This window comes from Gymnodraco acuticeps, unplaced genomic scaffold (genome assembly GCF_902827175.1).
Source record: "Gymnodraco acuticeps unplaced genomic scaffold, fGymAcu1.1, whole genome shotgun sequence".
NCBI classification, from domain to species: Eukaryota; Metazoa; Chordata; class Actinopteri; order Perciformes; family Bathydraconidae; genus Gymnodraco; species Gymnodraco acuticeps.
This window is the reverse complement of record NW_022990673.1, coordinates 1,146,472-1,173,316: the sequence shown is the minus strand read 5'-3', so window position 1 is coordinate 1,173,316 and position 26,845 is coordinate 1,146,472. Positions and strand designations below refer to the sequence as shown.

The following is a 26,845-nucleotide window of genomic DNA, read 5'->3' as shown; positions in this document are numbered from 1 at the left end:
GCCCCTTCCAAAATATCTTGCCATCAGACCTAGGGGGTCTTCGGTCCGCAGCAGGATTGTCATATCTTTGCGAGGAGTCTGTGTCCTCCGGCCTGAATGTCTCCATGGGTTTAGAGGGCCACTGAGAGGAGGACTCTCTAGCACCTGGCCGTCTGAGAGGGCCCGGGCGAGGGCCACCACGTTCCCTTGTTCCACCTCGTCTACTGTAAAGTCCTCCTCTTCCTCGTCGTGAAGGATCTCCCTTAGCAAGGAATCCTGGCTTGGGTCTGCCTTCATCGTCCCCTCTGTGTCCAACCCTTTCCCCCATGTGAGGAGGTCCAAAGCCTGGCTTGTGGGGCCCAGGCCGGGCCTCCCCAGGGAGCTCTCGCCTCAATGGACGGCTAGGTTTGGTGCTAGGCTCACGATCAGAGGGTCCGGTATCACTGGCAGACTCTCTACCACCTTCACTCTCAGAATCTGTGTTTGAACCCCGGCGCCGTCTACGCTTTGGACGAACTTCAAAGTCTGAGCTCTCGCTGCGTGTTTCGCTTTCTTCCCTGTTGCGGAAGGCAGCAGCGCCTCCAACCAAAGGTAAATCTGAGCGTGATCGGGGCTCTCTGTAATTGTACTCTGCCCGGCTTCGACCACGACCCCCCCTGTTTCGGCCACTGTAAGCACCCCGGTAGCTCCGTCCCCTGGAGTAATACTCGCCTCGACCACGTGCTTTGAATGGGTCAGCAGGCCACTCTCTATCCCTGTCCCTGTCTCTGTCCCTGTCTCTGTCCCTGTCTCTGTCCCTGTCTCTGTCCATATCTTCTCCCTCTCACGTTCCCGCTCTCTGTCCTCTCGTCGGTATGAACGTGGAGGAAGATTGGACTCCTTCCTGGAGGGCAGTTTGGGTTCTGGATGTTGGTCATTGCTGGGCGGTTTGTCTGCTTTCTCCTCCTGAGAGGAAGAGGTGGGAACCCCAGGTGAAGGCTGAGGGTCTTTGACTCTTGGAAGGCCAGTCTGCGTTTCCTCAGCCTCAGCAGCTTCTCTCTTCCCCTCCGCCTGAGATCTGGAGCCCTCAGACACAACTGCAGCTGCAGACGGAGCTTTGGATGATTGATCCTTCTTGAAGCGGTCTCCTCTCTCTCCTCTTTCTCCTCTCTCCAATCTCTCCAATCTCTCTCCTCTATCCCCTCTCTCAAGGCGCTTCTCTCTTTCTTCTCTTTGCTCCCTCTCTTCTTTCATGTCCCTAAGGACAGGCTTCTTTATTGGGCCAGACCTGCGGAGAGGTCTCTCTCCACCCGGTCCTTCTCTGCGTCCGGCCCCTGATCTTGCGCCCCAGCGCAGCTCGGCTTTCTGCTTGCTCGGGACTGGCAAAGGCAGTTTCTCTTGTTTGTGTAATCCATCAGCAGGTGGTGTAGCCCTGTTGCTAGTCAAAGCAGCCTGGGGCTGGGGGTAGGGTTCATTCTGAGGCTTATCATCAGAACGTTCTGCAGAGTCCCTGAATGTCTATCCGATGTTGCTCCCGGGACAGCCCATCAAACCTGGGCTCATCCAGCTTGAGGAGTGGCTGGAGCCCTGGGAGACCGCTCGTCTGCAGCATCGCCTGGCCGAGAGCTTCGAACCTTCTCCTCTTCCCACTTGGGAGGCCTGCTTCTTCTGAATCAAAGGCTGAGGCCACAGGAACCCTGTCTAGAGGCCCCGATACATCCTCTGGCCCGGAGTAAATGCTGACAGGGACTCTGTAGGGGTCCTGGAAGAAGTTACTTTTGTGAGAGTCCAATACAGTTTAGGTCCTGGGGAAAGATAGTTGTATAGACCCCTGTCTAGATCCAAACCACAGTCGATCCTGTCAAATAGAAAATGGTTATTTAGTTACATGTGTTAAATAAAAAGTTTTTTTCTTATGTTGTCATCTATCAATTATTTACCTCGGCTCTTTGTTATCATCTTGTCCTTTTGGAGGAGTTACAGAGGGTGAAGGCTCTGATTGTGGGTACGGTTCCGATCCCCATACCATCCGTGAGTCTGACGGCAGGCCATGGTCACGAATTGGTCGGGTCAAATGGTCAAAGGAGTCAGAGCTGGAGCTGGAATTGTCACCCGGTTCTCTGCGAACGATCGGCTTCGGAGGCATCCTCGCTGGAGAAGACAAAGAAGAGAGACTTTCAACAGGTTTTCTGGCACATCTGTAACCTTTCAGTACTTTTATCTCTAGGATACATTCTATATTGCTGTTCCAAAGAATTCCCCACCTTGGTGAATGTTAGTTGGCATGTCCATGGGAGGCCGTCCTGACATAATGCGAGGGTCCATGTAGGACTGCATCATGAGCCAGCGGGGGTCAAAGCCCATAGATGCCAGGTGCTGGTGGTGGGGGCCAATGGGTTGATACATCGAGCGGTGTTGTTGTTGCTGCTGTTGTTGTTGGGGAGCTGGGACACCGCCTCCGCCACCTGATGGGGACAGGGAGCCTCCACTCTGGTGTTGCTGTTGCTGCCATTGTTGCTGCTTCATCTGCTCCTACAAGAACAGGGATTGGTAACAGAGACAAAACATTTGAATTGTATACATTACATTGTAAGTGTCTGTGTTTGCGTTAATGATGGCTCATCGTCATATTTGTTTGTTCTGACAACACGATGCTTTAATAATTGCCATTAGGTCAAAACCTTTTTTTTACTGGAGGTATTCAAGTTTGAGGATATAATCTTTTTTATTACATTTATTTCTTATTTAAATCGTTCTTTGAAAAATTGCCTTGACAATGACTTTCACACAAATTCTTATTTAACAAGCAAAATCACAGTTGCCATTAACAGACCAGATGTGGACATCCTTACCTGCTGTCTGAGGAAACGAGGAGGCAAAGACTTTTGAAACTGTTTGGAATAGCCCGAGTTGAGAGAGGGACGCAGAGCAGCTGCCGCTTCTCCTTCGAGTTGTGGCGGTGCCATAGAGACTTCCTCTCCACTGGGCAGGTCCATGTGAGGTGGAGACAGGTGGGGCTCATCCACTGCAGGCAGTATATCAATAGTATTTGGATCTGTTACTGAAAGAAATATAGTCAGTCGCAACTAAACAAACATCTACATGCAACCTTAAAGGAACGTCTCTGGTTAACTCACCTATGTTGTCCTCCAAGTTGAAATAGTCTTGGATAGGCACTGCTCTGTCTACCTGGTTGTCCTCCACCAGGGCGCTAACCTCAACCAAGGAGCTCTCTTCCTCGCTCTGAGGCTCTGGAGCAAAGGCCAAGGGTCTCTGGATCGTGGGACTGGGCTGACGAGGCAGGGGAGCCTCCTCCTCTACAATTGGTTCCACTATCTCGTGTTCTCGCTCCACTATCTCGTGTTCTCGCTCCACCATATTCCCATCTTGATCCACCTCTTCAGGCAGAGGCGCTTGCACGATTGTGGCCGGTGTTAGTGAAACTGGGATGGAGGGTACAGGACTGGATACGGGAGCAGGAGCTGATAAGGACTCTTCTTCCTCTGCAGGTCCTGCTTCTTCATTGATGGTCTGAGAAAGGGCGGGTGTGCTTTCAGTTGTCTGGCGGTGTTTTTCATTGAGACGTTTCAGTTTTTCAGCACAAGCTGTGAGCCGTTGTTCTTCCATGCGCCGTTCTTCTTCATCTCTTCGCTTCCTAGCCCGTTCTACAGCTTCAGAAACTTCTTGAGGCTTCTTGCGCTTCTGTCGCCAGGCCTCAGGGTCCTCCTCAGCACCAGGGGCTGCTGCAGCCGGTGGTTTGGTTGCACGTGGAGCTCCGCTTACAACAGAACGACTGCCACCCTGGAGATGCAGAATCACAGATACAGAATTTTCAACTTTGTGTTTAAATAAACAGTGCCCATTTGAAGTGAAGCATGTGAAAGGATAACTGGTTTTACCTGGTAGTCCTGCGGTGCAGCTGACTTGTACTGCCCCATACTGCCAGGGGATGGCGCTCTGGGATCACCATCAGCCCATGAGGTTTTACTGCCCCCACACTCCTCGGGACCCTCCTTCCAGCCCTCCTGACCCTCTGCTGGCCGAGATCTCATGCGCTCCACTTTACCCATCCATTCCCTGAAATTAATGAAAATATGCTATAAAGTGAACAAACAAAAAAACATCACGTCTCTAGGGGTGCAACAACTAATCGATGAAAATCGATGACCAAATTAGTTGCCAACTAATTCAGTCGTCGATTCGTTGGTGACGTCATCACGTGTGTTTTACGCGCCGTTAAGCTCCAACGTTATCAGTCTTTTTATCGGTACTGGAGACATTTAAAAAAGATATGTCATATGTGTTATTGCTACATAAACATTATATCGCAGTCTTAGTGTCGCCAACTCGTTTATAATATGCAAAAAGACAAACAAATGCGTCTGATGTATTTTCGATCTTTCCAATCCAGACGCGATCTCTCTCCCCGTCTGTGTGCGAGGGGGCGGGGCAGTTTACACACACGCAGCTGCTACATGCAGCAACACACGGTGGAGATGGCGGAGAGAAGCGCTCCAAGGTGTGGTTAAATGTTACCCGTCTCGATGTGGACAATGCTCGTTGCCAATAGTGCAATAGTGTTTAGCATGTAAGGGCGGTAACACGAGCAATTTGTCTAAACATTTAGCAAAAGTGCACCATATTCAGACGGAGGAATGTACCGGGTTCGACCGTCTTTCTAGCAGCTCTGTAGCCCCATCCACGAGTAACGTTTCCACGTCAGGTATGTTATGTATGCTAGCAGCAACACACGCAGTTAACTCCATGATTCAAACATGGGTTAATGATTAGAGGTAACTGAGTTATTTATTTAGTAAAAGTTTCAGCTATTCTGTTTACAATTCTGTCATCAGATTATTTAATACCATTTGTTAAAACATTGTTGTTTCTTTTGATGTGAAATATTATTTATTTAATTTAAATAAAAAGCAATGTTAATTTTGTTCACAATTTGTTTAGTTAATTTATAATATATGTATTTTTGAATCAAGTATTCATCTTTATTGTTAGTTTTCACATGCCTAAAACAACCTCAAGCTACATCTAAAAGTTGATGGCTAAATAAGAGCGTTTGAGAAATTGTGCAAGGCATAATAGTCCGAATAGTCGATTAATTAATCAATTATCAAATTAGTCATTTGTTGCAGCCCTACATGTCTCCAACTAACAATCTCCTGAAACATGCACATCACAAATGCTCTCAAATCATTTGGAAATTAAACATATTTTTGAACTTATAGGTTAAATAAATAACCACCGATGTATTTTTTGCAACACTAAAGCACAGGGCCTAAATAGTAAATGTTAGGGAATGCAAGTGTTTAAAAGTTAGAATGAAATACTAACCAGTTTTCTCTTTTTTCCTTATTAGCTTGGTTCTCCTCATCATCGCTGAAGTTTAGTTTCTCCGTGTAGTCCACTTCCATCTGGGCTCCTGTGAGGCAGAAAGTGTTGGATTGAAAAATGTTAAATTAATTTGTTTGAATTATTAATTTACGCAGAGGTTAATAGGTGTAGCTACTAACCTGCCCAGCCCTCGTCAGTGTCTGTGTCTAAATTGTCGAGCCCTTTCAGTTCTGTTGCGCTGATGATGGAGGGCCTGTCTGGGTCCTTATGCCAGCCCTGAGGGGGACCCTGCTGGGGTCGTGAACGGGGACCCCTGACCATCCAGCAGAAGAAAAAGCAGATAACAGTCGTAAGGCACATGGTCTAGTACATTCATATTTTCCTCTATTCATAGCTAAATATCAGTAAAGTATCCAGTGCTTCTGTGTGATTGCATCACATCTGAACTTTATTGTTTAGGGAACTTGGGTTCATTTCTAATCCTAAATATAATATGGTATATACGCTGCATGAATAAAACGTATTTTGTTGTTATTTATCATTTTCAGAGTATATTGTGTGTTTGCAATGATACAATTAAATACAAATTAAAAGTATCTTTTATTTTGGGCTAAGCCATGAATATGTGAACTCACTTTGCTCCTTCCTGTGGGACAGGGTATCTGAGGTTTCCTTGCCCTGGGGCAAAAGAAATTTGAGGAAATGCCTGGAACATCTGAAAGACAAAGAAAGCAATCGTCAGCAATAAACACAGCTAGATACTTTAAATAGAATGAGCTAGTGTGGTTTGTTCAAAAATATGAAGCCGAGACTTACATAGGGTGGCATCATGCTCCTGAAAGCAGGGTCAAAGTGTGTTGGTACCCCAGCAGGAGGCTGTTGCCCCCCGTTGAGTTTAGGCTGAGAAGCGGGGGCAGAGGGGGGCACCTTCTCCCTGCCATCCCTTTTCTCATTCTGAACGTCAGCGGTTACTGTTCGCCCAGCCTCTTCAGCTTCCCCTGGAGGCGTAGAGGTATCAGGGACCGCACCCCCCTCCTCCAGAGGCCTGTTGTCCATCTCAGAGGGGCTGGGTGCAGTGATTAAATTCCTGCCTCCGCCCTCACGCCAACTGCCAACATCTAACGAGAAAAAGGAGGAGAGATATTAATTGACAGAGTTCTTGCGGTTCCTGAAGAAAAAGGGAAAGAGACATCAATAAGTGGACCGTGAATGTTGTTTAAGGGCATGAGCCATACTTTGAGGTCTGAGGCTAGGTCCCGGTCCATAAGGCTCCTCTTCTGGATCATCCTCTTTCTCCCCCTCACCAGCTGCCTGTAAGCTAGGAAACTCCTGGTGAAATTGACTACTCACACGAGGAGCTCCTGTAGAATAAAAGCACATGGTTATAAATACACAGAAATCCCATTATGAAAAATATAATACAGAGACTAACAGAGAATCATTTGGTTTAACCTTAGGTTGGTGTACAGTCCCATTTTCAACTTGATATCAGATTTAGTTCAAACTAATGATTCCTGCAGGCTGTAATGTGTGGGTTGCCTGATATCGTAAAGAATTGAACTAGACATACATAAGTGATCACTAATGTTTGCCAACATTCTGGTTTTGCTGTGTTTCAGAGATCGCAGAGGAGCCAAGTAAAACAACTAGAACGTTGGGTAATAGTGAGAAGACATGCTGAGCTAAGAGGAAAAGAGCAATATAGGTATTTATGAGTTGTGTCGTGAGCATGAAGAAAGTGAATAGCACCTTCTATTGGCGTCTGCTTGCTGCTGGCCCAGGAGCGGCTGCCCACAATAGAAGGCTCTGGAGGCGGGACCACGGGTGGTTTGACCGGGGGTGGGGGCGTCTCCTGTTGCCTATGGCAGATGAAAAGGACAGTTTCCAAAAACACTCATTATTTCAAACATGGATGACACACTCCAAATATGATGTAGCCCTTAACAAATACACCATAATTGTGGTGCTATAGCAATATTATGAATGTACCTCTCCTCCCCTCCCTCAGGTCGAGATGCCCAGCCACTACCGTCTTTGGGGACGATGTTGACGTTGGGGTCGTTTCCCTTGTTCTCTGCCTTCAGACTGGGCAGGTTGGCCGGAGGGGGCATGCGCCGGCTAGCAGCAACTTTGCCCAAACTTTGGAGCCCATGTCTAGCAGCAACTAGAATGAAAATCAATTGTACATGTAGTAAAGCAAGGAAAGTACGTGAGCATCCTAAGGGTATTACTTTATATTATAACATTGATTAATTGAAATAGTTTGCAAGAATAACAGGGAAACATAGTGAGAGCTTACCTGCAGTTTTCTGGGTTTCCAAAGACTTGCCCTTGTAGGTGTTAAAGAGGCTAAGGGTTGCATACTTTGTTTTGCCATCCTTTGCCTTGGTGCTTTGCCCTGACTTCTCTGACATTTCGATGTAAACTCATTGAGTCTGGTCCTTTGGCCTCGCCCCCAGAACCAGCCTCCTTTAGAGCAAGGGTGAAAGAAAAAAAAGAGAGAACATGAAAGGTGAGGATGTTATTGACACTAGACCTTAAACACATATCCGACTTCCTTAGATGTTCCAACACCCGAGTCTGATGCACGTATAAAGAAAAATCTGCCCTGAACCCGAGCCTTAAACTAGACATGCAGGCCATTTCTGATTTGACCACCAAGTCAATTTGGAGGGGAGAATCAGGAAACAAAAAGCATAAAGTAATAATAATAATAACTTGGATTTCTATAGCGCCTTTCATAATACCCAAGGTCGCTTAAAGTGGATGAGTGAGGAATACCACGGACATAGACAGCTTGTTTGGGGCGGCAGTGTCTTTCCTAAGTCACACAGAGGTCATTTATTATTATTAACGGAGCGGTGGTGGAAATGTGTAAGTGTGTGTAAAATGGGGGTTCCATCTGCAACTTGGCCTTGGAACACTTAGTGAAGTAACATCCACTAGAAGAAAAAGTATTTTTGAAAAAATATGGTTTTTGGTTTTTAAAAACTATCAAATGGAATGATCGGCCAAACTGACGAGAAACCCCAGCTTTTTTCTTTAAAACAATGTGTGATGCCAAAGTATGAAACTCCCTGGTTTTAAAATAATAAAATTCATCGTTGTTGTTGACAAATGTATTTTAAGGGCCTCAGCAGTATATGGGCATCTGTATCTTCTTTTCACTGGTGTGCACAGTATTTGCCATAGTCCAAATATTTTCTGACATTATTCCAGTTCTGGTAGTAGCTTCTGATGCCTCTAAGCCAGGGGTGCCCAACCTTTTTGGAACCAAGAGCTACTTTTAAAGTTGCCAGTCTGCCGAGATCTACCAGTCCAAATAGAGAGAGGGGTGGGGGGGGTGCTAGCGAATTGTCAACTGGGGGGAGCCTCGCTGCGGGGAAACGGCGGACCTCTGTCGGTGCAACTTCAATGATGCCTTTAAAAACATAACAAATGAAGGGCGGTGAGCGAATCGAGCCGGCCCTTGCCGACCGGCTGTTCTGTGATTCTCCAGATGGCCAGTCCACGGAGGGTGGAAAATACATACTGGAAGTAAAAAAAAGACGTGCAACGGGACGGTGTTCCCACGAGAAATAAAACTTAAAATATCATAATCATCTCTTAAAATTCACAACTTATGATGAATTAAACATTCACAAACTTATAATTATGTATTCACATGTTTAACTCTGTTACATACAGAAGAGCGTAGGGCAGAATTAGGAGGGAATTCCGCTCTAAATTACCCTTCTTTGGTAAAGCCACACTCGCATTGCAGATGAGACCGATGGACTTGGAATAGGAATAAACCAAAAAATAATCATCCTCCCACTACTCGGAGTGAAAATTATATATTTTGGGCTTTTTTTGCTTCTGCCATAATTGCGGTCTTGTGTGTGCGCGCGGCAGTGACGGCGCCAGGGTGTACTAAAGCAGGGGTTCCCAACCCCCCCAGAATTATAAATATCTAAAAATATTTTATCATAATATCTTTTTCAAAAAGTGTTGAATTTTGGCACCTATACCAGTGATATTTTTTTTTTTTTTGCCTGGTTAAACTTTCACTAGAAAACTGTTAAAAATGCTATGGCTTTTATGATGTTCCGAGGGATTCGGCGGATCAGCCTATGGTCTCAGCCTCTCGTGCGCACGAGAAAGTTACCGGTGCGCCAAGTAGGAAGAGGAGCGCACAGGAGAAAACTGTTTAATTGCAGACTGTATTGTTTATGTGGGGAAATGGCAGTGCATACATTATTTGAGATATATTTCAAACTCTGACTTCATTTTAAGGACATGTCGGCCAGGGGTGTAGAGCCATTTGTTTAAGCACCGAATTGGCAAAACAGGAGAGTAAACCAGTCTGCCTTGATCTATGAAATCATGTCCGGGACTCTCGTGGTATCTGCTGCCCGCAGCTGTTTTATAGAAGGAAAACCTCCTTCACTTCATGAAATGGCTGCAGCATCAGGAGGCAGCAGGACGTGTAACTCCGCCTCTGAGAAGTAAAGCACCAGCGGGTAAAGATGTGCCTTTTTACGCACTGCCTTCGCTGTGTTTACCTTAATCAGAACAGCTTAAGAAGAGTGACTGCAGGCTGCTACGTGTTAACCACACACACACATCGAACTGCCCGATTACTCCCCCTTTTATTAGTTTTATCAAATCAAGTTTTATTTATATAGCACATTTATGAAGGAGATGTCCAGTTACCAAGGCGCATGATGTGTGTGTATGTGCTCTGCTCAGCTCTGTGTGTTCGGTGTGTTTGTGTCTGTCCGACACCGGCATTTGTTTTCAAATGACCATGAACAGTAATTTACACACATCTGGCTAACTCCATAGGTAACCTATATGCGGGTGTTCCCAAAATAAATTAGTTTAATCTTAATTTCGATGTAGTGCTAAATGCTGTCGGACGTGCATCGGAACGAACGTCACTATCATAATTACTTCTGAAAACAAATGCCACACACACACACACACACACACACTCCTTGTTTTCCCATGATTATCCGTAAATCATACAAACAAAACCAAAACGTTGATTTATCTGTTTTCCCGTTTTGGTTTAAAAACTGAATAACGTTGTTTTTTTGGTTTTCCGTTTTTCCGAAAAAACAAAAAACGACACCGGTTATTTTTTAAACATTAATATGTTGTGGATGCATATTGTTCTAGTATTTGTTCAGGCTGGTACATACAATTAGCCTCTGTTGCTACCTGCTGGTGGCGAGTAAATATTAAAATCAGTTAAAATTGACAACCGGTCCGCGATTTTTTTTAAATGTATCTGCCGGTCCTTGGCACAATAAAGGTTGGGAACACCTGTGCTAAAGTACCGCCCAGGATAGCCATAGCATTCCGTAAGCACCCCCAAGAAATGTATGTCTTTTTTTTTTGTGTGTGAAATTCATAATTTGAAAAATTATTGATTCAAAAGTAATATGCTACAGTACAGTACAAGTAGCTTACTTCTGGGTCTCTGTTTCATTCAAGCTCTGCGTGTGTGTGTGTGTGTGTGTCACGAGCCATTTTGTGTGCGTGCGAGAGAGAGCGTGCGCACCGGTGGGTATCTACCGGAAATCAAGGTGGAGGGAGAACTCTCTGTCAGACTGAGAGTCTCAGATAACCTCAGCTCAAGGACTCTGTCAGTGTTTATATAGTTAACTTTAGTCTAGTTATCTCAGTGGGTCTCAAACGGTTTGGTAACGATTTATGTAAATAAGTATTTCCGAGGCACACATGTTTGTATGATCAGTGTAAAAAAATAAGAGCATAAAGGAAAAACAGTTATGAAAAGAATACAGTTTAAAAGTAGCGTGAACTGTTTACAGTTCTGTTTCAAATGGGGGTTGAGAGATATATCCATAGATCTCTTAATGTTGCTCTCAAAGTGCACCAGATTGATGCTTTTAACTTCAATATTTTAAAAAAAATTCCAGGGGGAGCATGCCCCCGGACCCCCCTAGAGGAGGTTAGGTCCACTCCCCACTTGTAAAAATAGCAATTTACCCCTGCTTACACCTATATGCCGTGAAGTGATTATCGAGCCTTCATTGTAACAGTCGCGGGTACACTGTATGTGCGTGTGGGGAGTGTTGCAGTAGAAAATTCAACTGTAGCGCAGGTGCATTCATGGGAAACCCTAAATGTTTGAGCACCCTCTATGAAACGTCAAGCTACCCCACAGCACCCCCTAGAGAAAATCTCTGGCGCTGCCACTGGTGTGCGGACCGTCACTCCTGTTGACACGGACAACGTCAGCTAACTAGTGCCCACTGCCCACTAGGGCTGTGCATCTTCACTGGTCTCACGATTCGATTATCCTGTCAACGATTCGATTCAATTCAATTTCCCGATGCATACCAATGCGTTGCATCCTCAATTTTCTATATTACTGCACATGGCTTATTTTTCATCAATGCATACATGCAGTAAATACATATGAACTCTCTTTTTATTATTTAGAAAGTGCTTCAGAAATCAATAACATAAATGTCTTGACATTAATTTATAAACCAAAATAAATGAATTGTAGGTCTAGCCTCCGTGTGTGAAGTTGTTCCATCCTCAAAAACAAAACAATAATGCTTCTGCAGTCTAGCTGCAGCTTCTAGCAACGGTCTTCTGTTAAAAAAAGGACACTGAATGTCCTGAATGTGGCATCACACACAGGACTTGAGTCTGAACACAGCAGACAACAGGAGTATTTACAATAGCATATACCATCAAAAATACTGCATGTGGGTGCACACTTACATTCTCTGTCTTACTGTTACATAAATCCCATGAATGTATTAAAATTATTATATGATTAAATTAGCTTCATTATATCTCAGTGATTAAGTGAATAATAAAGTTTCTATCAGGTCACTATCAGCCTGTCACTCATTATTTTCAGGGGGGGCGGGGCTTAGAGGAACAGAGGAGACGGTGATCGCGGGAGCTTTTTCCCTCCTGCCTTCACAAACGTATATCGTCTGAAAATTGCTAGAGGACATTCATACTTTGCAATCCAAGACTTAATTAAATCCTTCAAAAACCTGACATGATTGTAACGCGATTATTTTTTGAAAAACATAAATCCCTGTGCCGCAGCGACACGGAGTGATTCAGAGCGGGTCCTTCTGCTGGTGGTTCTGGACTGGTGGTGTTGGGTTGGTGGATAAAGCAGACTGCTCCGTGTTTGGTGTTGCTGTGCCGCTGTCACGTCTGTTCCCTGATCTCTGCGTCACCGACCGATTTGATATTAAAGTGACAAAGGGTTAGGGTTAGACGTTAAAAAAAAACGTTATAGTAAAGCCGCGGACGGAAAATCAGGAAGCAACGTTTCGCTATAACCGATTATCTTCCGTCACTGCATCGATACCGAATCGTCCACATCGCAATGCATCGTAGAAACGATTATTTTCAACACCCCTACTGCCCACCAGCCACGCCCCGATACATGGGGTCACGCCAATCACAAAGCTTTGCTGCGTTCAAGTGCATTATTCTGCACAGGAAGATTATGTTATAGGATATTAACGATAAAACAGAATATTGTTGTTCTATTTTTAGACACATCTCTCGATCGACTGGGAGTGCCCAACCAGTAGATCGCGATCGACTGGTTGGGCACCCCTGCTCTAAGCCAACGAATTATGAGACTGATGAATTAACACTATCGAGGCTTTTTTTGAATGAGGCTTTTTTTGAATTTGTCTTTTTTAGGAAACAAAGGCACAGATTACAAGATACACACTGCAAAGGTTAACAATAAAAAGACAGAATACAAATGTAGATGAAAACTAAGCTGTGTGGCTTTTGAATGCAGCAGTGCAGACTGATCACAGAGAAATGTTTGAAAAACTGACACATGAAATGGTTGCATTAATCATTATTGTACATCAATGTTTCTGGTACAACTTTGTAATGTACAGCAGTGTTGCTTGACAGGAGGCAACACACAGAATAAAAAAAAGAAGGGAAATCTCCCCCCCCCCGTAAGAACCATAGTGCCAAAATAAGCACTTCCCATAGAATGGATCAAGTCAGTGTACATCCCAGACTCCATCACGTAAACTATCAACATATGGTAACTGTGGGTAAAGGGGAGGGATCTTGGACTAACTATTTGAAGTATTTTCAGATAGTTGTAACAAGACCTAGCCAGAAAAAACTTGAGATCTGCCAAGAAGCATAGAATAGCGTCCCTGCTCCCCAGCATGAACCTGCACTCCTACAGCAACGTCTGCACCACAGTCCAGCCATCACTGTGAGCCATTTTCCTCCCCTTTACAACCACATGTCGGTGTTTCTGCCTCCAAGAAGCAGTTTGTGCAACAGTGAGACCGTGTTAAGAAGGCTCCTTACAGATAGTAAAACCAACACAGCTAGAATATTCCATCCATCAAACCAAGTTATTTTTCTGTCATTAGCTGTACAAAATCAGGTGTGTTTGTACAGGATAAACGTACACTTTAACAAGGATTTTAACTTCACAAAAAAAGTGCCCCAATAGCAAACTATTCATCTTTTACAATAAAGGATCTACTTCTAGTTAAACTCAGATGGCTTCCCTGTAAAGTGCTCATGCACACTACTCTGTTTACAATGGGGTCATTGAACTGACCTTTCCAACATTGAAGTCATGTAGATGGCCTAAAATGATGGGGGGGCTGAAATAACAGGTTGTATTTCCTTGTCCCCATTGGTTTTTTGTGTGTGGCTGCAATATGATGGCAATTGTAAGTATATACATTTCAAATAATAGAGCTACAACACAGACTAAGGTTGAGTATGTGGACTTATACATTAAGATACCGTACTACATGTCCTGGCACGTGAACAGAAATATATGATTGTATCCGTTAATTGAACTGATTCACACACTTTCAGTATCTAATAACTAATCTTCACATGATGTGTGTCAATGCAAGGGGCTACTTTTAACCAGAAGTATAACAAATGATGACCACGGGAAACCATTTCTGTTCATTTTGTTTATATAGTAGCATAAATACCACAGAAATAGTCTTCCTTGGGAGTCGGTGGTAATTGAATTCACAAGTTTCATTTGATGTGTATGTGCTTTGGTTCAAGGGGTAAATGAACATTTGAAATGCAAGTTTGAAATATACACAGAACACTTTAGGTGACTAACAGATGTGTATCACGTGCAAAGTCAGTTCATTGTGAAGAGAATCACAAGACAGAAATCACTTGCATTTGTTTTCCTTTGGCACAATGGCTTGAGCCTTCCATCTGGCAATGTTACCACCAGGATCATCAATAAGTACTAAACCAATCAATATATGCGGATGCCCTCCCTACAACTATTCAGATGCTGATCCATGTTTAATCATGGATGTGTATGTATACAACACGACCATGTTGCCTATTAGTTATCCCCCAGGTGGTTTCCACTGCAAACAAAGTTCATTCATAATTTAGCCTAGAGTCTTGCACACCCCAACCCTGCAAAGCCCCCTAATGTACAAAATAAAAAATAAAATCCTCTTTAAAGACCACATCTGTTTGATCCTGAAGATACCAAGAGTGTGAAGGTACGTGGCTAACCTGAATAAAATACTAAAATCAGAAATAAATCATGATGTATTGTCTGCACAGGTCCATATTTCAGTGAAAATACCGAGATGGCAGCCACATTTATAATATTGTTTCTGCAGGCCATTCTCCCCATGAATCAAACCATACTGGTGGGATGGGTGGCTCACACCGGCAGGGGAGTTACGTTAGAGGCCCTCGTCGCCCGGAACTCAACCAGACCGGGCTCAAATAACTCTTCAATTGGGCAAAAGTCAAACACAAAACTGTGAACAGTATAATCTAGCAAACAACATAAATCTTGATGTAAAATATGAAACAGTGGAGATGTAAAGAGAGCAGGCCGTCAGCTCGCATCGATTAGCATAGTTTCGTTTCTCTCTAGTCGCCATCACATCAACCCTCCACGGCATGCTAACCAGCTAGCCTAGTGTGAACCTCATCTACCGGGCAAAAACCTTCAAACGTTCCCCGTGCATGACATGGTGACTCACCTGGCACTGCCGGTGCTTCCTTTGTCCGTGCGGCTGTTGTGCGGCTTGATGTGTGATCCGATTTCGGCGTGGTTTGTGGTGCACGAATATGTGTCTGGCCGGCGGATTACAAAAGCAAGCGGGCTAGCCTGCTAACCCTGCTCTGCTAACGATGGTTAGCTAGTGTCTACAAACCGCTCTCCACATGCACGGCTGTGTGTCTTCTGTTTAAACGGTCAGCCTGTTCTAGTCTGTTCGGCCGTTGCTGTGGGAACCGGTGCGCGGTCGTCCGGTGTTTCCTCGTTATGCCCTCCCGTTAACTCGTGTCACACCGTTTTTCTAGTTGTGTGAGGCCCCGCTGCTCGCGCCGCGGCCTGTCGCACAATCAAAGATGGCAGACCGTGGTTGCCAGATTTAGCGTCTCATATCCTCCTTTTAAAACTCCTAACCCCCTGTTCAGCCAGGGGGTCAATGAGACATCCGTCACAAAGATGCAGCTTTTGTTAAACTTTAATTTGCAACACTCATAGCATTTCAATAATATGTAGATATAGCTACATTACGACAGGAGATACAAATAGCTGGCAAATATAATTTGTCTTTTCATTTTATTTACACAATTATAATTAGTAAATGTAGACCTGCTTTGGGTTTTTTTTAAGTTCCCAGATGTTTTTAACCGACGTCTGCGTTTCTGTAATTGTTGTGTTTATGGTGATAAAGAAGTTGTAACGTCAACAAGTCATAACCAAACAGATACAATGACTGTGTATGAATATTCTGTGAAATGTACGGTGGTCATATCATTGGAAATGTCAAACCTGGCAACCTCGATCTTAACGAGTCACGCGTCGACGATTCTCCTTCCGGGGTCCACCGGTTGTTAACCACTGGCGGTTTCGTTGAACACTGATCTGATAGATCTATCTATCTATCTATCTATCTATCTATCTATCTATCTATCTATCTATCTATCATTGATTAGTACAAATAAACCCTCTCATATGCATTGAGATCCCAGTATATCTATTGACACATTTATATATACAGTATATGATTGACACACAAAGGAAGGACTTTGCTTATGTGTATTTTTCTCTCCAAGCCAAGCATTAGCTGGGATTTGAAACTGCCATTAGGTGGCATCATTGACCAATGTAGGCCTACTTCACGATCCAGCCTGGAGATAGAGTGATGTAAACCTAGGGGAAACTGTGCAAGGTCATATTTGCAAAAGTGTGTTGGAGTGCAAATTAAATGTGCTGCTCGTTGACTATTTTCTCTTCTGCCTGATGTTACACTGAAATGACAGAAATATTACGCATTACCTTATTAAGATTAATGAGCTGTCATACATTTATTATTTTCTATGCTGATATTAACCATACCGGCAAATCAGAATGGTATAAAGTTTTCACTCTATATTCAATCCTGTGCAGGCAGGTAAACTATTATCTTGTCCAACAGAGCAGTTGGAAGGTTGTTCCTGTTGACGTAGGCAGCCCAGCCCACCACAGCAGCAGACAGAATCAGAGGCCACATGAAGGATCTCTTGGTTTTGGGATCATCACAGGGCCTGGTCTGCATGGGTTGAGCCACCCTCTCCCACTGAGTGAAGATGGCCTGACGGGCTCCAGCCCATTTCCCTGGCCCTTTGAGACGATACTGGTACGGAGTACCGGGTCCGAACAGCACCTTCAATCCCAGCCTGGGATCAGTCAGCAGCAGCCTGGGGATGTTGGGTCGAACCCCCAACAGTCCTGCGATCTCATCCATGTAGTTGAGATAGTCGACCTGGATAGTGTGTCTCTGACTGGGGACATACCTGAAAAACGGACTTGAGCTAAACACAGTGTGGATAACAAGATTTGGTGTCTTAAGGAATAAAAACATTTAATTGTCAAGTAAAACAATTCACTATTCTACCTTTTAGCCATTGTTTCCTGCTTGCACTGGACATCTTTCAGCATGGAAGCCACTGGGGGAAGCTTGGTGCAGCCTGTTTGAAAGGACAGATTGTGACACAAATTACTTCGGTAACAGGACTTACTGAGGTATGATAAATGGTTTGCAAACGGTATTACCTTTAAAGACACGCGTGGCCCATCTGGCCTGCATCTCAGATATGGGCATAATGGCTCCCAGTGGCTGCACTAGACCAATGATAGCCAGAGTGGGGCGTTCCAACTCAGGAGGAAACACATACTTGTACAGAGATGCTTTGTTCCCAGAAACTGAGGTCACATGGGAGGCCAGGAATGGAAAGGAAAACCTGTAACCTGTGGCAAACACCTGCAAGACCGGGGACTCATCTCAGACAGGACAGAAGAAAAGACTGATTGTGCAATCAGTGTGTATGCACAAAACACTTACCACCAAGTCGACATCTTCCACAACACTTCCCTTCTCAAACTCCACACTGGACCCCTGAAACCTACGGATGTTGGATTTCACCTGAACTGTTCCAGAAAGGATGCGGTTGGGAAGCTCATCATTCGCTGTGGGATGTTGGCTGAACAACCTGAGATTTATTTTCAGACCGATATGTAAAACTTCTAGCATTATAAACATGTTAAAAAATAATAATAGTGTTGGATTAAGCCAGTGGTTCTCAAACTTTTTCTGTCAGGCCCCCCCCTTTGGAGAAAAAAAAAAGTCGGGCCCCCCCCCAACACAAATAGTCAGGCTCAGTGGCGGCGCCAGAGATTTATTTTGGGGGTGCTGTGGGGTAGCTTGACGTTTCATCGAGGGTGCTCAAACATTTAGGGTTTCCCATTAATGTACCGGTCGCTACAGTGGAATTTTCTACTGCAACAATCCCCACGCATATACACAATGTACCCACGACTGTTACAATGAAGGCTCGATAATCAGCTCACGGCATATAGGTGTAAGCAGGGGTAAAGTGCTATTTTTATAGGTGGTGTGTGGACCTCACAGGCGGGTCCGGGGGCAAGCTCCCCCGGGAAGATTTTTAAATATTGAAGTTGAAAGCATCAATCTGGTGCACTTTGAGAGCAAAATGAAGAGATCTATGGATACATCTCTCAACACAGAACTGTAAACAGATTTACTATTTCTTTATGGATATTTTATAAATCACTCCCCTTTTAAACTTTATTCATTTTTTAATGTCATATAGTATTTCATACCTGTTTTTAATTTATTCTCTTATTTTTTTATAACTATAATGATCATATAAACGTGTGCCTCGGAAATAATTGTTTACATTAATGGTGACCAAAACGTTTGAGACCCACTGAGATAACACTGAGAGAGTCCTTTAGTTCACTGAGTCTCTCAGTCTGACAGGAGAGGACTCTCCTCCACTTTGTTGTTGAAAAAACTCCTTATATCCGTTAGCGTAGCCCGCTAGCACCAGAAGCTAACATCAACGATCTCCGGTACCGGTGCGCTCTCTCTCGCTCACGCTCGCTCACGCACACAAAATGGCTCGTTCCACACACACACAGAGCCGAGCTTTAATGAAACACAGAGGCCCAGACGTAATAGTACTGTATCATATTATTTTCGAATAAATAATTTTACAAAATATGATTTTTGTTTTTTAAATCTTTTTTAAATCTTTTTTTTTTTTTTAATAACCATTTTTCCTCCTGGTCTCTCGCGCCCCCCCCCCCCCTGTCACGCCCCCCACTTTGAGAACCACTGGATTAAGCTATGCTGTTGCTGCCATACCTGTGCTTTGGCTTCAAATTGTACAAACTGTGATCAAATCTGTTGTCAAGTTTCCTCTCAGCCATGCTGCAGGTTAATCCAAAGGGAAGCATTCGGCGCAAAACATTTGTCATTCTGCTGTACAGCATATCACGGGGAAGACCATTGTCTGCAACTCGATTTGCAATCCAAGCTCCCCTCCGAGTGCTCAGATATACCTGTAAATATAAGATACAAGAGGAAAATCATCATGCCTGCCATTGTCTTAAGATCAGGGAATCTAAGTGTGTCTCTATGTCCAACCTGCTTGGCGACTCTGCTAAGTTCCACGGCGATGTCTCCTCCAGAGTTTCCTATTCCAATAACTACAGCCTTTTTATTCCTCCACTCCTCAGGGGTCTTGTAGTCTCTGCTGTGGAAATACGTTCCCTTGAAAGTGTCAATCCCTGGGATTGAAAATCAGACAAAATGCGTCACATTTTTAACATTATATTTATTAACTTTAAAGACTTTTGTTATACTTTATACAATGTCCCTCTGTTCTTGTGCTGCAGAGTGATTATTTAATACATTGGTATTGGGTGATTTCATACATGGATGAAAAAAATTAAGAGCACAAAATATCCTCGCATGAACAGTTTTTAATGCCCATAAATGGTACCTGGGAAGTCATGTAGCGGCAAGTTGGGGTGGCAGTGATGTCCAATACAGATCATCACAGCATCAAAAATGTGTTTCTCCATTTTGCCATCCTTGTTCTCCGTCTCAACATCCCACTGGCCTGAATGAGAGAAATCAGATCTCTGCCTCACCTGCAATACTTTGGTCTAAAAACAGAGAGGCAGACACAGATTAAATAGATGTTCATAGAGATGCACCTACTGACAGTAAACCTTAATTATACAACATTTTAGATTTAATATTGAGGTGCTGTAATCCCCACATTGAAGCGTATGTGCTTGGTGAGATGGAAGTGGTCAGCAAACATCCGAAAGTAGTCCATGATGAGGGAGTTGTGCATGTAGTTGGGGAAGTGTGCAGGGATGGGGAAGTCACTGAAACACATCATCTCCTTGGAGGTGTTGATGATGACAGAGTGGTAGATGCTGGCCCTGTCTGGCTCTGGGTTCTCCTGCAATAACAGCCATGAAGATGGAATATATTCATCCCAACTCTTCTACTCTTTAGTATACAAAGGTCCAATCAGCATGTGGTGTACCCACCTTAAATTTCCACAGACCACCAATGTCATCGCTGCTTTCATAGCAGACAGGCTCCAGCCCCTCATCCAGACAGCTCTTGATACAGGCCAGACCTGAACTCCCTCCTCCAATCACTGCCACTCGACGAGTCATACTTCAGCTCTGTAAAGGATAAACCAGATTGGCCTGATAACGTCTTGTTGACTGTGTACTTGGTTAGATGCCTGACATAAGGTATGTGACTAACATAAACTTAAGATATTTTCATCTTTTGTTCTACAACATAAAATTAGTCAGTTAACACTGAATGGTGAATAAAAACAATGGTTGCTCAAAAGTGTTAGCGTATTAACGCTTCAACGATTATAAAAGTTTTGTTAATATGTTGAGATGGTCTTGCAGAACAAAAAGCGTGAGTATCATAAAAGATTGTTTTCCACAGTATGTTCTGCTATAATCCATAACTCCAATGGAAAGATCTATTTGAGTTTTCATGAGGAACCCTAGCCCTTGCATGTATAATTTCAGGGTTAAAATGTAAGAAAAATAAGTCATCCCTGCACCACTCTGTTTTGCACATTTCATCATACGTTTATGTTTATCTGATGTTATAAAATGTTAAGGCAAAGGCAAATAAACACTCACAAACGGACATCTCAGGAAATGGTGAAGTTGAAATGTTTAACCTGAGTCTGTTTGTATTAAGATATCCCGGGGGGTATACTACGAAGCAGGATTTTCGCTTAGCCGGCTAAATTCAGGGGAAACTCCGGCTTTCCGGTCCTACGAAGCTGGTTTTCTTTTTAGCAGGCTAGATCTCCATGGTAACTTATGCTTAGCGGCTAACCTGGTCGGGACCAGGTTAGGTTGCAGGCTAAGAGCTCAACTCAGTGAAAGCACTGCCTGCTGACCAATCAGAGCTCAGTGTGCGGAGTTTAAAGCGATCAAGTCATATTACAGGAGAAAGGAAATACAGAAAAGCTGCCGTCGCAGGAAAGACGGCCGGCAAAAATCACCGACTGTGTGAACGTGAACATTAATAGAATATCACCTCCCATCTTCAGAGCAATCTGACTATTATAACATTAGCGTTAAGAAAGCTTACTTAAATATCTGCCACAACATAAGTAACCGGATCAAAGTAACATTAAGTAGGCCTACAGTCCGCGGCATATCACTTCATAATGTATCATATTTTCTTATCTGAGTCAGCTGAGCCGTATCTGGCCGTGCAACACTCACAGTGTCACATACTGTATGCAGAAGTATTATTTTAAGCAACACATTAAGTTGACAAAACACTCGAGACAAATGTAATTAAAGTCAGATCGTGTTTTAGACGGGGCAATGATATCATAAACCTGTTAATGTACGCATTCAAACACTTTTTCTTTTGCCAGCTGTATTCACCTTGCAGGTGCAGCTATGTGGCTTTGATCCTGGATCAATTGTTTAAGTCATGGATGTTTAAAGTTTAACTTCTTCATATGTCTAATATTAAAGTTCACTTTTCATTCAGGAAGTATGACGCTGCGCTGTCAGTACGCTTATCCATGTTTGTGATGTGAACGCGCACCTAACTAGATAGGAAACGGCTGGCTTGAGCGATCCACTTGATAACCAGCGTCGTAGTACAGTTTAGCGAGAGCACGTATGTTTTGGATTAGGCCAACCGGCTAACTCAAACATATCCAGGTTAGGTTGAACCAGCTTCGTAGTATAGGCCCCTGATATGGATCCACCGTGAGGTATGGATGGATGTTGTTATCCAGCATGTGCACTAGCTTTTCTCTGTTGTTGGGCCCTTCTCACTTCGGTTAAATGGATTCCTTGCGTCCCTCACTTGCGTCGTTTCCATGTGACTAGTCCCTCCCACAAGGGAAGCATGGAGAGATGCAAGGAAACCACGAGAAGCAAGGAAATGAGTTTTAAGAGCAATGGGACGTCCTTTCCTCCGGAGCGTCACATGAAGCGACGTCCGTTTGTGATGACGCTGCACAGCTGATCGTCTGACAGCAGCCAGCTCTGTCCCCGTTATTTCCACACCCCCCCGCCTCTGTTAGTACACATTTACTGACACAAACATTTGTATCATCTGTTGTAGACCCAAATACATTAAATAAAATAAGAACTCATTCTCAAAAAAGATAAACGCCATTCTTAAAATGTATAAACGAACAATAGTTTAATAGATTAAGATTGATTAGAGTGCACAAAATAAATAAAATAATTCAGAGAAGAAAAAGAGATATGTTATCTATCAAAACCCTAGATTAACATTCATTGGATTGCACACTTTGTTTGTTTGTTTGGATATGTAGCACATTAACATTTTAAATAGCACTTAATGACTGACTGAATGGAAATGACAATAAATGAAAATGTAAAACGAAAAAAGCGATCATGAAAATGTTTCCAAAAAATGAATAAAATGATTTTGACCACTTTGTTGTTCAGATATATCACCTATTTATAACTAAATGATACATTAATTGAAACAAAACACGGTATAAACTTAGGAGTGACTCTCGTGAGGTTCATTTATTTTCTTCACTCCGCTGCGAAACTGCTCTCATGTCAAGAAGCATCAGATCAGTGCATGCACTGCATCTTCCAATCAGTGAGCGATAAACAGTAAGGGGGCGGGGCGAGTGTCTGAGGATTTAATCGAAGGATGGTCTGGTGGTTCCTCGGTTATAGCTCCTCCATTATCACTCCTCGCTCCTCGCTCCTCGCTCCTCCGGCAAAAATAAGGCCATTGGGACGCTACACAAGATGGCGCAGACAAATCAACTTCCGGTCAGACCGAGACCGAGGAGCGAGGAAATGAAATATAAGAGAAGTGAGAAGGGCCCGGGTTGCATTCCAATAGTCCATTTAGCTTAGGAACCTTCCTAACGGAGTGAAATGACCCGGAAGTACGTCACTGGCAGCCATGATAAGTGCCGTTTCAATTCTCCAAATGAAAGGAAAGGAGGTTTCAAACTTCCTTTATAACCTCCTTTAGCTTAGGAACCACTGGACCTCCCTAACCGAAAGGAGAGGAGAAAATGCTGCCCCACAATGCATTGCAGCCGCAGCATTTGCCGTCACTCAACAGTCGGCCGTTCACGGAAACAACCGATTATGACCGAGAAATGATATCATGAAAGTTACGGTGCTTATTAAGCATTTTAAAACGTATGTGGTAAGTTGCCAAAGTGCTTTTTTCTGAACGTTCATCAAACGTTAGTTTTTACTGAAATGATCAAATAAAGTCAACATTTCACAGTCTTTACTGAGCTGTGTGGGGTTTGTTCAACTTTTAAAAGATGTTTGAATGGTGATGTACACAGTGATAGATGTTAAGGACTCGTTTATAATAAATACATTTGTATTGATTTTAAGATATTTTCATAGTTCATACAATCATACGTATTGGGATCATTTGTATTAATGTGGACCGGAGGGAGAGGGTGATGAGCTATGTTTCACTTTTTTATTTCAGTTCCAACTTTGGTCATGAAGAATATGTTTCTCTGTTGTCCACGTTCATAAAGCATAAAACAACAGCATCAGAGCACGGTGCAGAGTCTCTAGATGAGTTTACAGTAGTCGGATTCTCTAAAGTACCGCGGGTTGCGTTCCGATAATCCAAAAATCAGCTCCTAAATTCTAACCCTATCTCCTATTTCTTGACCTCTGAGTGAAACGTCACGGGGTTAAGGGATAGTGGATAGGAGAATTCAAAAGGATTTAGGAGAAGAGACTGCGGTGCTTAGAGAATCCGAATGCACTTTCACTATCCGACGTGTTTATGATGCGCCAGTGGACGTCATGAATGTGCGTCTGCTGCTGTGGGGAAACTATGGAAACCACAGTTTTCTATACAGCGGACTACAACATGGATGTATAATAAGAACGAGGGACTACTGTAAACTCATCTAGAGACTCTGCACCGTGCTCTGATGCTGTTGTTTTATGATTTATGAACGGGGACAACAGAGAAACATATTCTTCATGACCAAAGTTGGAATTGAAATAAAAAAGGAAAGTGAAACTTATGCTCGTCACCCTCTCCCTCCGGTCCACATCAATACAAATGATCCCAATACGTATGATTGTATGAACTATTAAAAGATCTTAAAAATAAATACAAATGTATTTATTATAAACGTTAGTCCTTAACACCTATCACCAGTGTTGGGAGTAACGCGTCACAAAGTAACGCGTTACTATAACACCGTTATTTTTGCAGTAACTACTACTCTGTCGCATTACTTTTTACATTCAGTAACTCAGTTACCGTTACTACATGATGCGTTACTCCGTTAGTTTTTTTATATATTCAACAGCCAGGCGAACAGAGATGAGAACTGTACTTAAGTACAGTACTTGAGTAAATGTACTTAAATACTTCCTGTGTCACATGCGGAGACGGGCTGTGGGCGTGTTTGTGTTGTAACAAGACTATCATGGCGGCGGCGGAGCTCAAGTCTAGTTTCTCCACCTGGAGATATTCTCACTATTTCACTTTTGTCGAGCACAAAGAAAAGAACGTTTTTAGTTAAATATAAGTTGTGTCTTGGCGGGTCAAAGATCCTATCTACTGCCCAAACCAGTAATTCAAATCTCTTAAAACATCTGCAAAAACAACATGCTGGGACGAAGCTAGTAGCTAAGACCACAGAGACTCAGCCGACGCCACTCCACCTCCACCTAAGCAACAGCGGCTGGATTTTAACCAAAGGACTGCTATCCAGGGAAAAGTCGATAAAGCCATTGCACGGTATGTTGTAGAACACATGCAGGCTATTGCTACAGTGGAGTCACCCGCTTTCAGGGAGCTAGTTAGCATGATAGCATGTCCGGGCGGCACACGGCATATGGGACGGAAAACTTTTTCCAACTACCTGGAGAAAGAATATACAAAAATGGAAAGCCAGCTAATATCGATGCAATCCAGATTGCATATAATGCATGTCAAGTTGATCTACAGATTGTATTATTCTCCAATGCAATAACAGTACTGAAATGAAGGCTATAAGGGCATTAATGGGAGACCTTTTTGTAAGTAACTAAAACGTTACTTTTCACAGTAACGCAATACTTTTTTTGTAAGTAACTAGTAAAGTCACTGCGTTACTTTTGAAATGAAGTAACCAGTGGCGAGCCGTCAGGGCCCTCTAGGCCCTCTGTGAGGGCCTAAGATATTCTAAAAAATAATATTTGAAAACATTAAAATTGACCAATCATATCTTCCCTCTAAATGGGCGGGCTTTATTTTCGCGGACTTTATGACAAGTTCCGCCCGCTGTGAGGTCTATGCAAGTGGTGCAGTGACGCGTCCTAAAACCCGGAAGTAAGCTTCACTCGGATTCCATCGACAGAAAGCAGTGAGATTTCTCCAGAGGATTTTGGAAAATAGCTTGAAATAAGGTCTCTGGAAAACGAACCTGTTAGATAAATGCACGTTTTGTTCAGCCGGATAATATCCACATATCTACCCTACTTTTATTATTTTCAAATCATAAATCTAATCGATAAATGTATGATCGATAGATTTATGATTAGCATAAGTTCGTTCATGATGGCTCACTTCAGTGATAGTGATGACATCGTTGCAAAATTATTAACCGAGTCATTTTCAAGATTGAGTTACAATGATAAACTGGAGTGGCAAAGGATCAGCGGAATGACCCGCCATCAAGTGCTTCATCCAAAAGGACAGGAGGATGGACTTTGTGTTTCAGTGATTTGATCATTTTCAATGCGGGCCGCCGTGCCGACTTAATTCATTTGTAATTGTTACTTGGCTGTGGGTGCCCTGTCATGATAGGTGTTTATATAAATGATGTTGTTTTGTGTGGTAGAGGGTCGCTGTCATTGATGCGTTTTGCACCCCGGACCACTGTTGTGATATTCCGCTGAAGTCTACTGAAACGTAATATCTCTTCTTTTTTTTCGAGGGAAGGGGGGGTCAGAGGGCCTAGGTATAAAAGTCACGGCTCGCCACTGGAAGTAACTAGTAATGGTAACTAGTTACTGGTTTTCAGTAACTAGCACAACACTGCCTATCACTGTGTATATCACCATTCAAACATCTTTTAAAAGTTGAACAAACTCCACACAGCTCAGTGAAATGTTGACTTTATTTGATCATTTCAGTAAAAATTAACGTTCATATTTCTCTTTTTGATTATAATACTGATGAACGTTCAAAACAAAGCACTTTGGCAACTTACCACATACGTTTTAAAAAGCTTAATAAGCACCGTAACTTTCATGATATAATTTCTCCCATTATCGTTTGTGTCCGTGAACGGCCGACTGTTGTGTGACGTCAAATGCTGCGGCTGCAATGCATTGTGGGGCAGCATTTTCTCCTCTCCTTTCGGTTAGGGAGGTCCAGTGGTTCCTAAGCTAAAGGAGGTTATAAAGGAAGTTTGAAACCTCCTTTCTTTTCATTTGGAGAATTGGAACGGCACTTATCATGGCTGCCAGTGACGTACTTCCGGGTAATTTCACTCCGTTAGGAAGGTTCCTAAGCTAAATGGACTATTGGACTTCAGCCGCGGTCTCTTCTCCTAAGTCCTTTTGAATTATCCTATCCACTATCCCTTAACCCCGTGACGTTTCACTCAGAGGTCAAGGAATAGGAGATAGGGTTAGAAC

General features: G+C 43.3%; 2 protein-coding genes across 3 annotated transcripts in view; both read right to left on the bottom strand.

The window, feature by feature from the left end:
• Nucleotides 1-15,721, bottom strand: part of prrc2c (proline-rich coiled-coil 2C) — a 30,191-nt gene extending 14,470 nt beyond the window's left edge. Inside the window, 18 exon segments of the mRNA XM_034229783.1 lie at nucleotides 2-795; nucleotides 798-1,473; nucleotides 1,475-1,686; nucleotides 1,689-1,816; nucleotides 1,899-2,109; nucleotides 2,223-2,490; nucleotides 2,811-3,019; nucleotides 3,096-3,759; nucleotides 3,858-4,035; nucleotides 5,305-5,392; nucleotides 5,484-5,626; nucleotides 5,940-6,019; nucleotides 6,121-6,422; nucleotides 6,540-6,665; nucleotides 7,054-7,163; nucleotides 7,294-7,468; nucleotides 7,604-7,773; nucleotides 15,333-15,721. Coding sequence (XP_034085674.1) covers nucleotides 2-795; nucleotides 798-1,473; nucleotides 1,475-1,686; nucleotides 1,689-1,816; nucleotides 1,899-2,109; nucleotides 2,223-2,490; nucleotides 2,811-3,019; nucleotides 3,096-3,759; nucleotides 3,858-4,035; nucleotides 5,305-5,392; nucleotides 5,484-5,626; nucleotides 5,940-6,019; nucleotides 6,121-6,422; nucleotides 6,540-6,665; nucleotides 7,054-7,163; nucleotides 7,294-7,468; nucleotides 7,604-7,718 — 4,479 coding nt within the window. The 5' untranslated portion in view covers nucleotides 7,719-7,773; nucleotides 15,333-15,721.
• Nucleotides 15,722-15,837: 116 nt separating this feature from the next.
• Nucleotides 15,838-26,845, bottom strand: part of LOC117555117 (dimethylaniline monooxygenase [N-oxide-forming] 5-like) — a 28,564-nt gene continuing 17,556 nt past the window's right edge. The window contains exons 1-10 of one of the 2 annotated variants that reach the window (XM_034229846.1): nucleotides 20,837-20,956; nucleotides 20,213-20,353; nucleotides 19,933-20,121; nucleotides 19,651-19,816; nucleotides 19,293-19,435; nucleotides 19,011-19,207; nucleotides 17,685-17,832; nucleotides 17,396-17,603; nucleotides 17,238-17,310; nucleotides 15,838-17,136 (exon numbers count right to left, since the gene is read on the bottom strand). In XM_034229846.1, coding sequence (XP_034085737.1) covers nucleotides 16,737-17,136; nucleotides 17,238-17,310; nucleotides 17,396-17,603; nucleotides 17,685-17,832; nucleotides 19,011-19,207; nucleotides 19,293-19,435; nucleotides 19,651-19,816; nucleotides 19,933-20,121; nucleotides 20,213-20,344 — 1,656 coding nt within the window. In that variant the 5' untranslated portion in view covers nucleotides 20,345-20,353; nucleotides 20,837-20,956 and the 3' untranslated portion in view covers nucleotides 15,838-16,736. Of the gene's footprint in view, nucleotides 17,137-17,237; nucleotides 17,311-17,395; nucleotides 17,604-17,684; nucleotides 17,833-19,010; nucleotides 19,208-19,292; nucleotides 19,436-19,650; nucleotides 19,817-19,932; nucleotides 20,122-20,212; nucleotides 20,354-20,836; nucleotides 20,957-26,845 lie in introns of those variants that run through there. The other variant, XM_034229845.1, reaches the window with a different exon arrangement.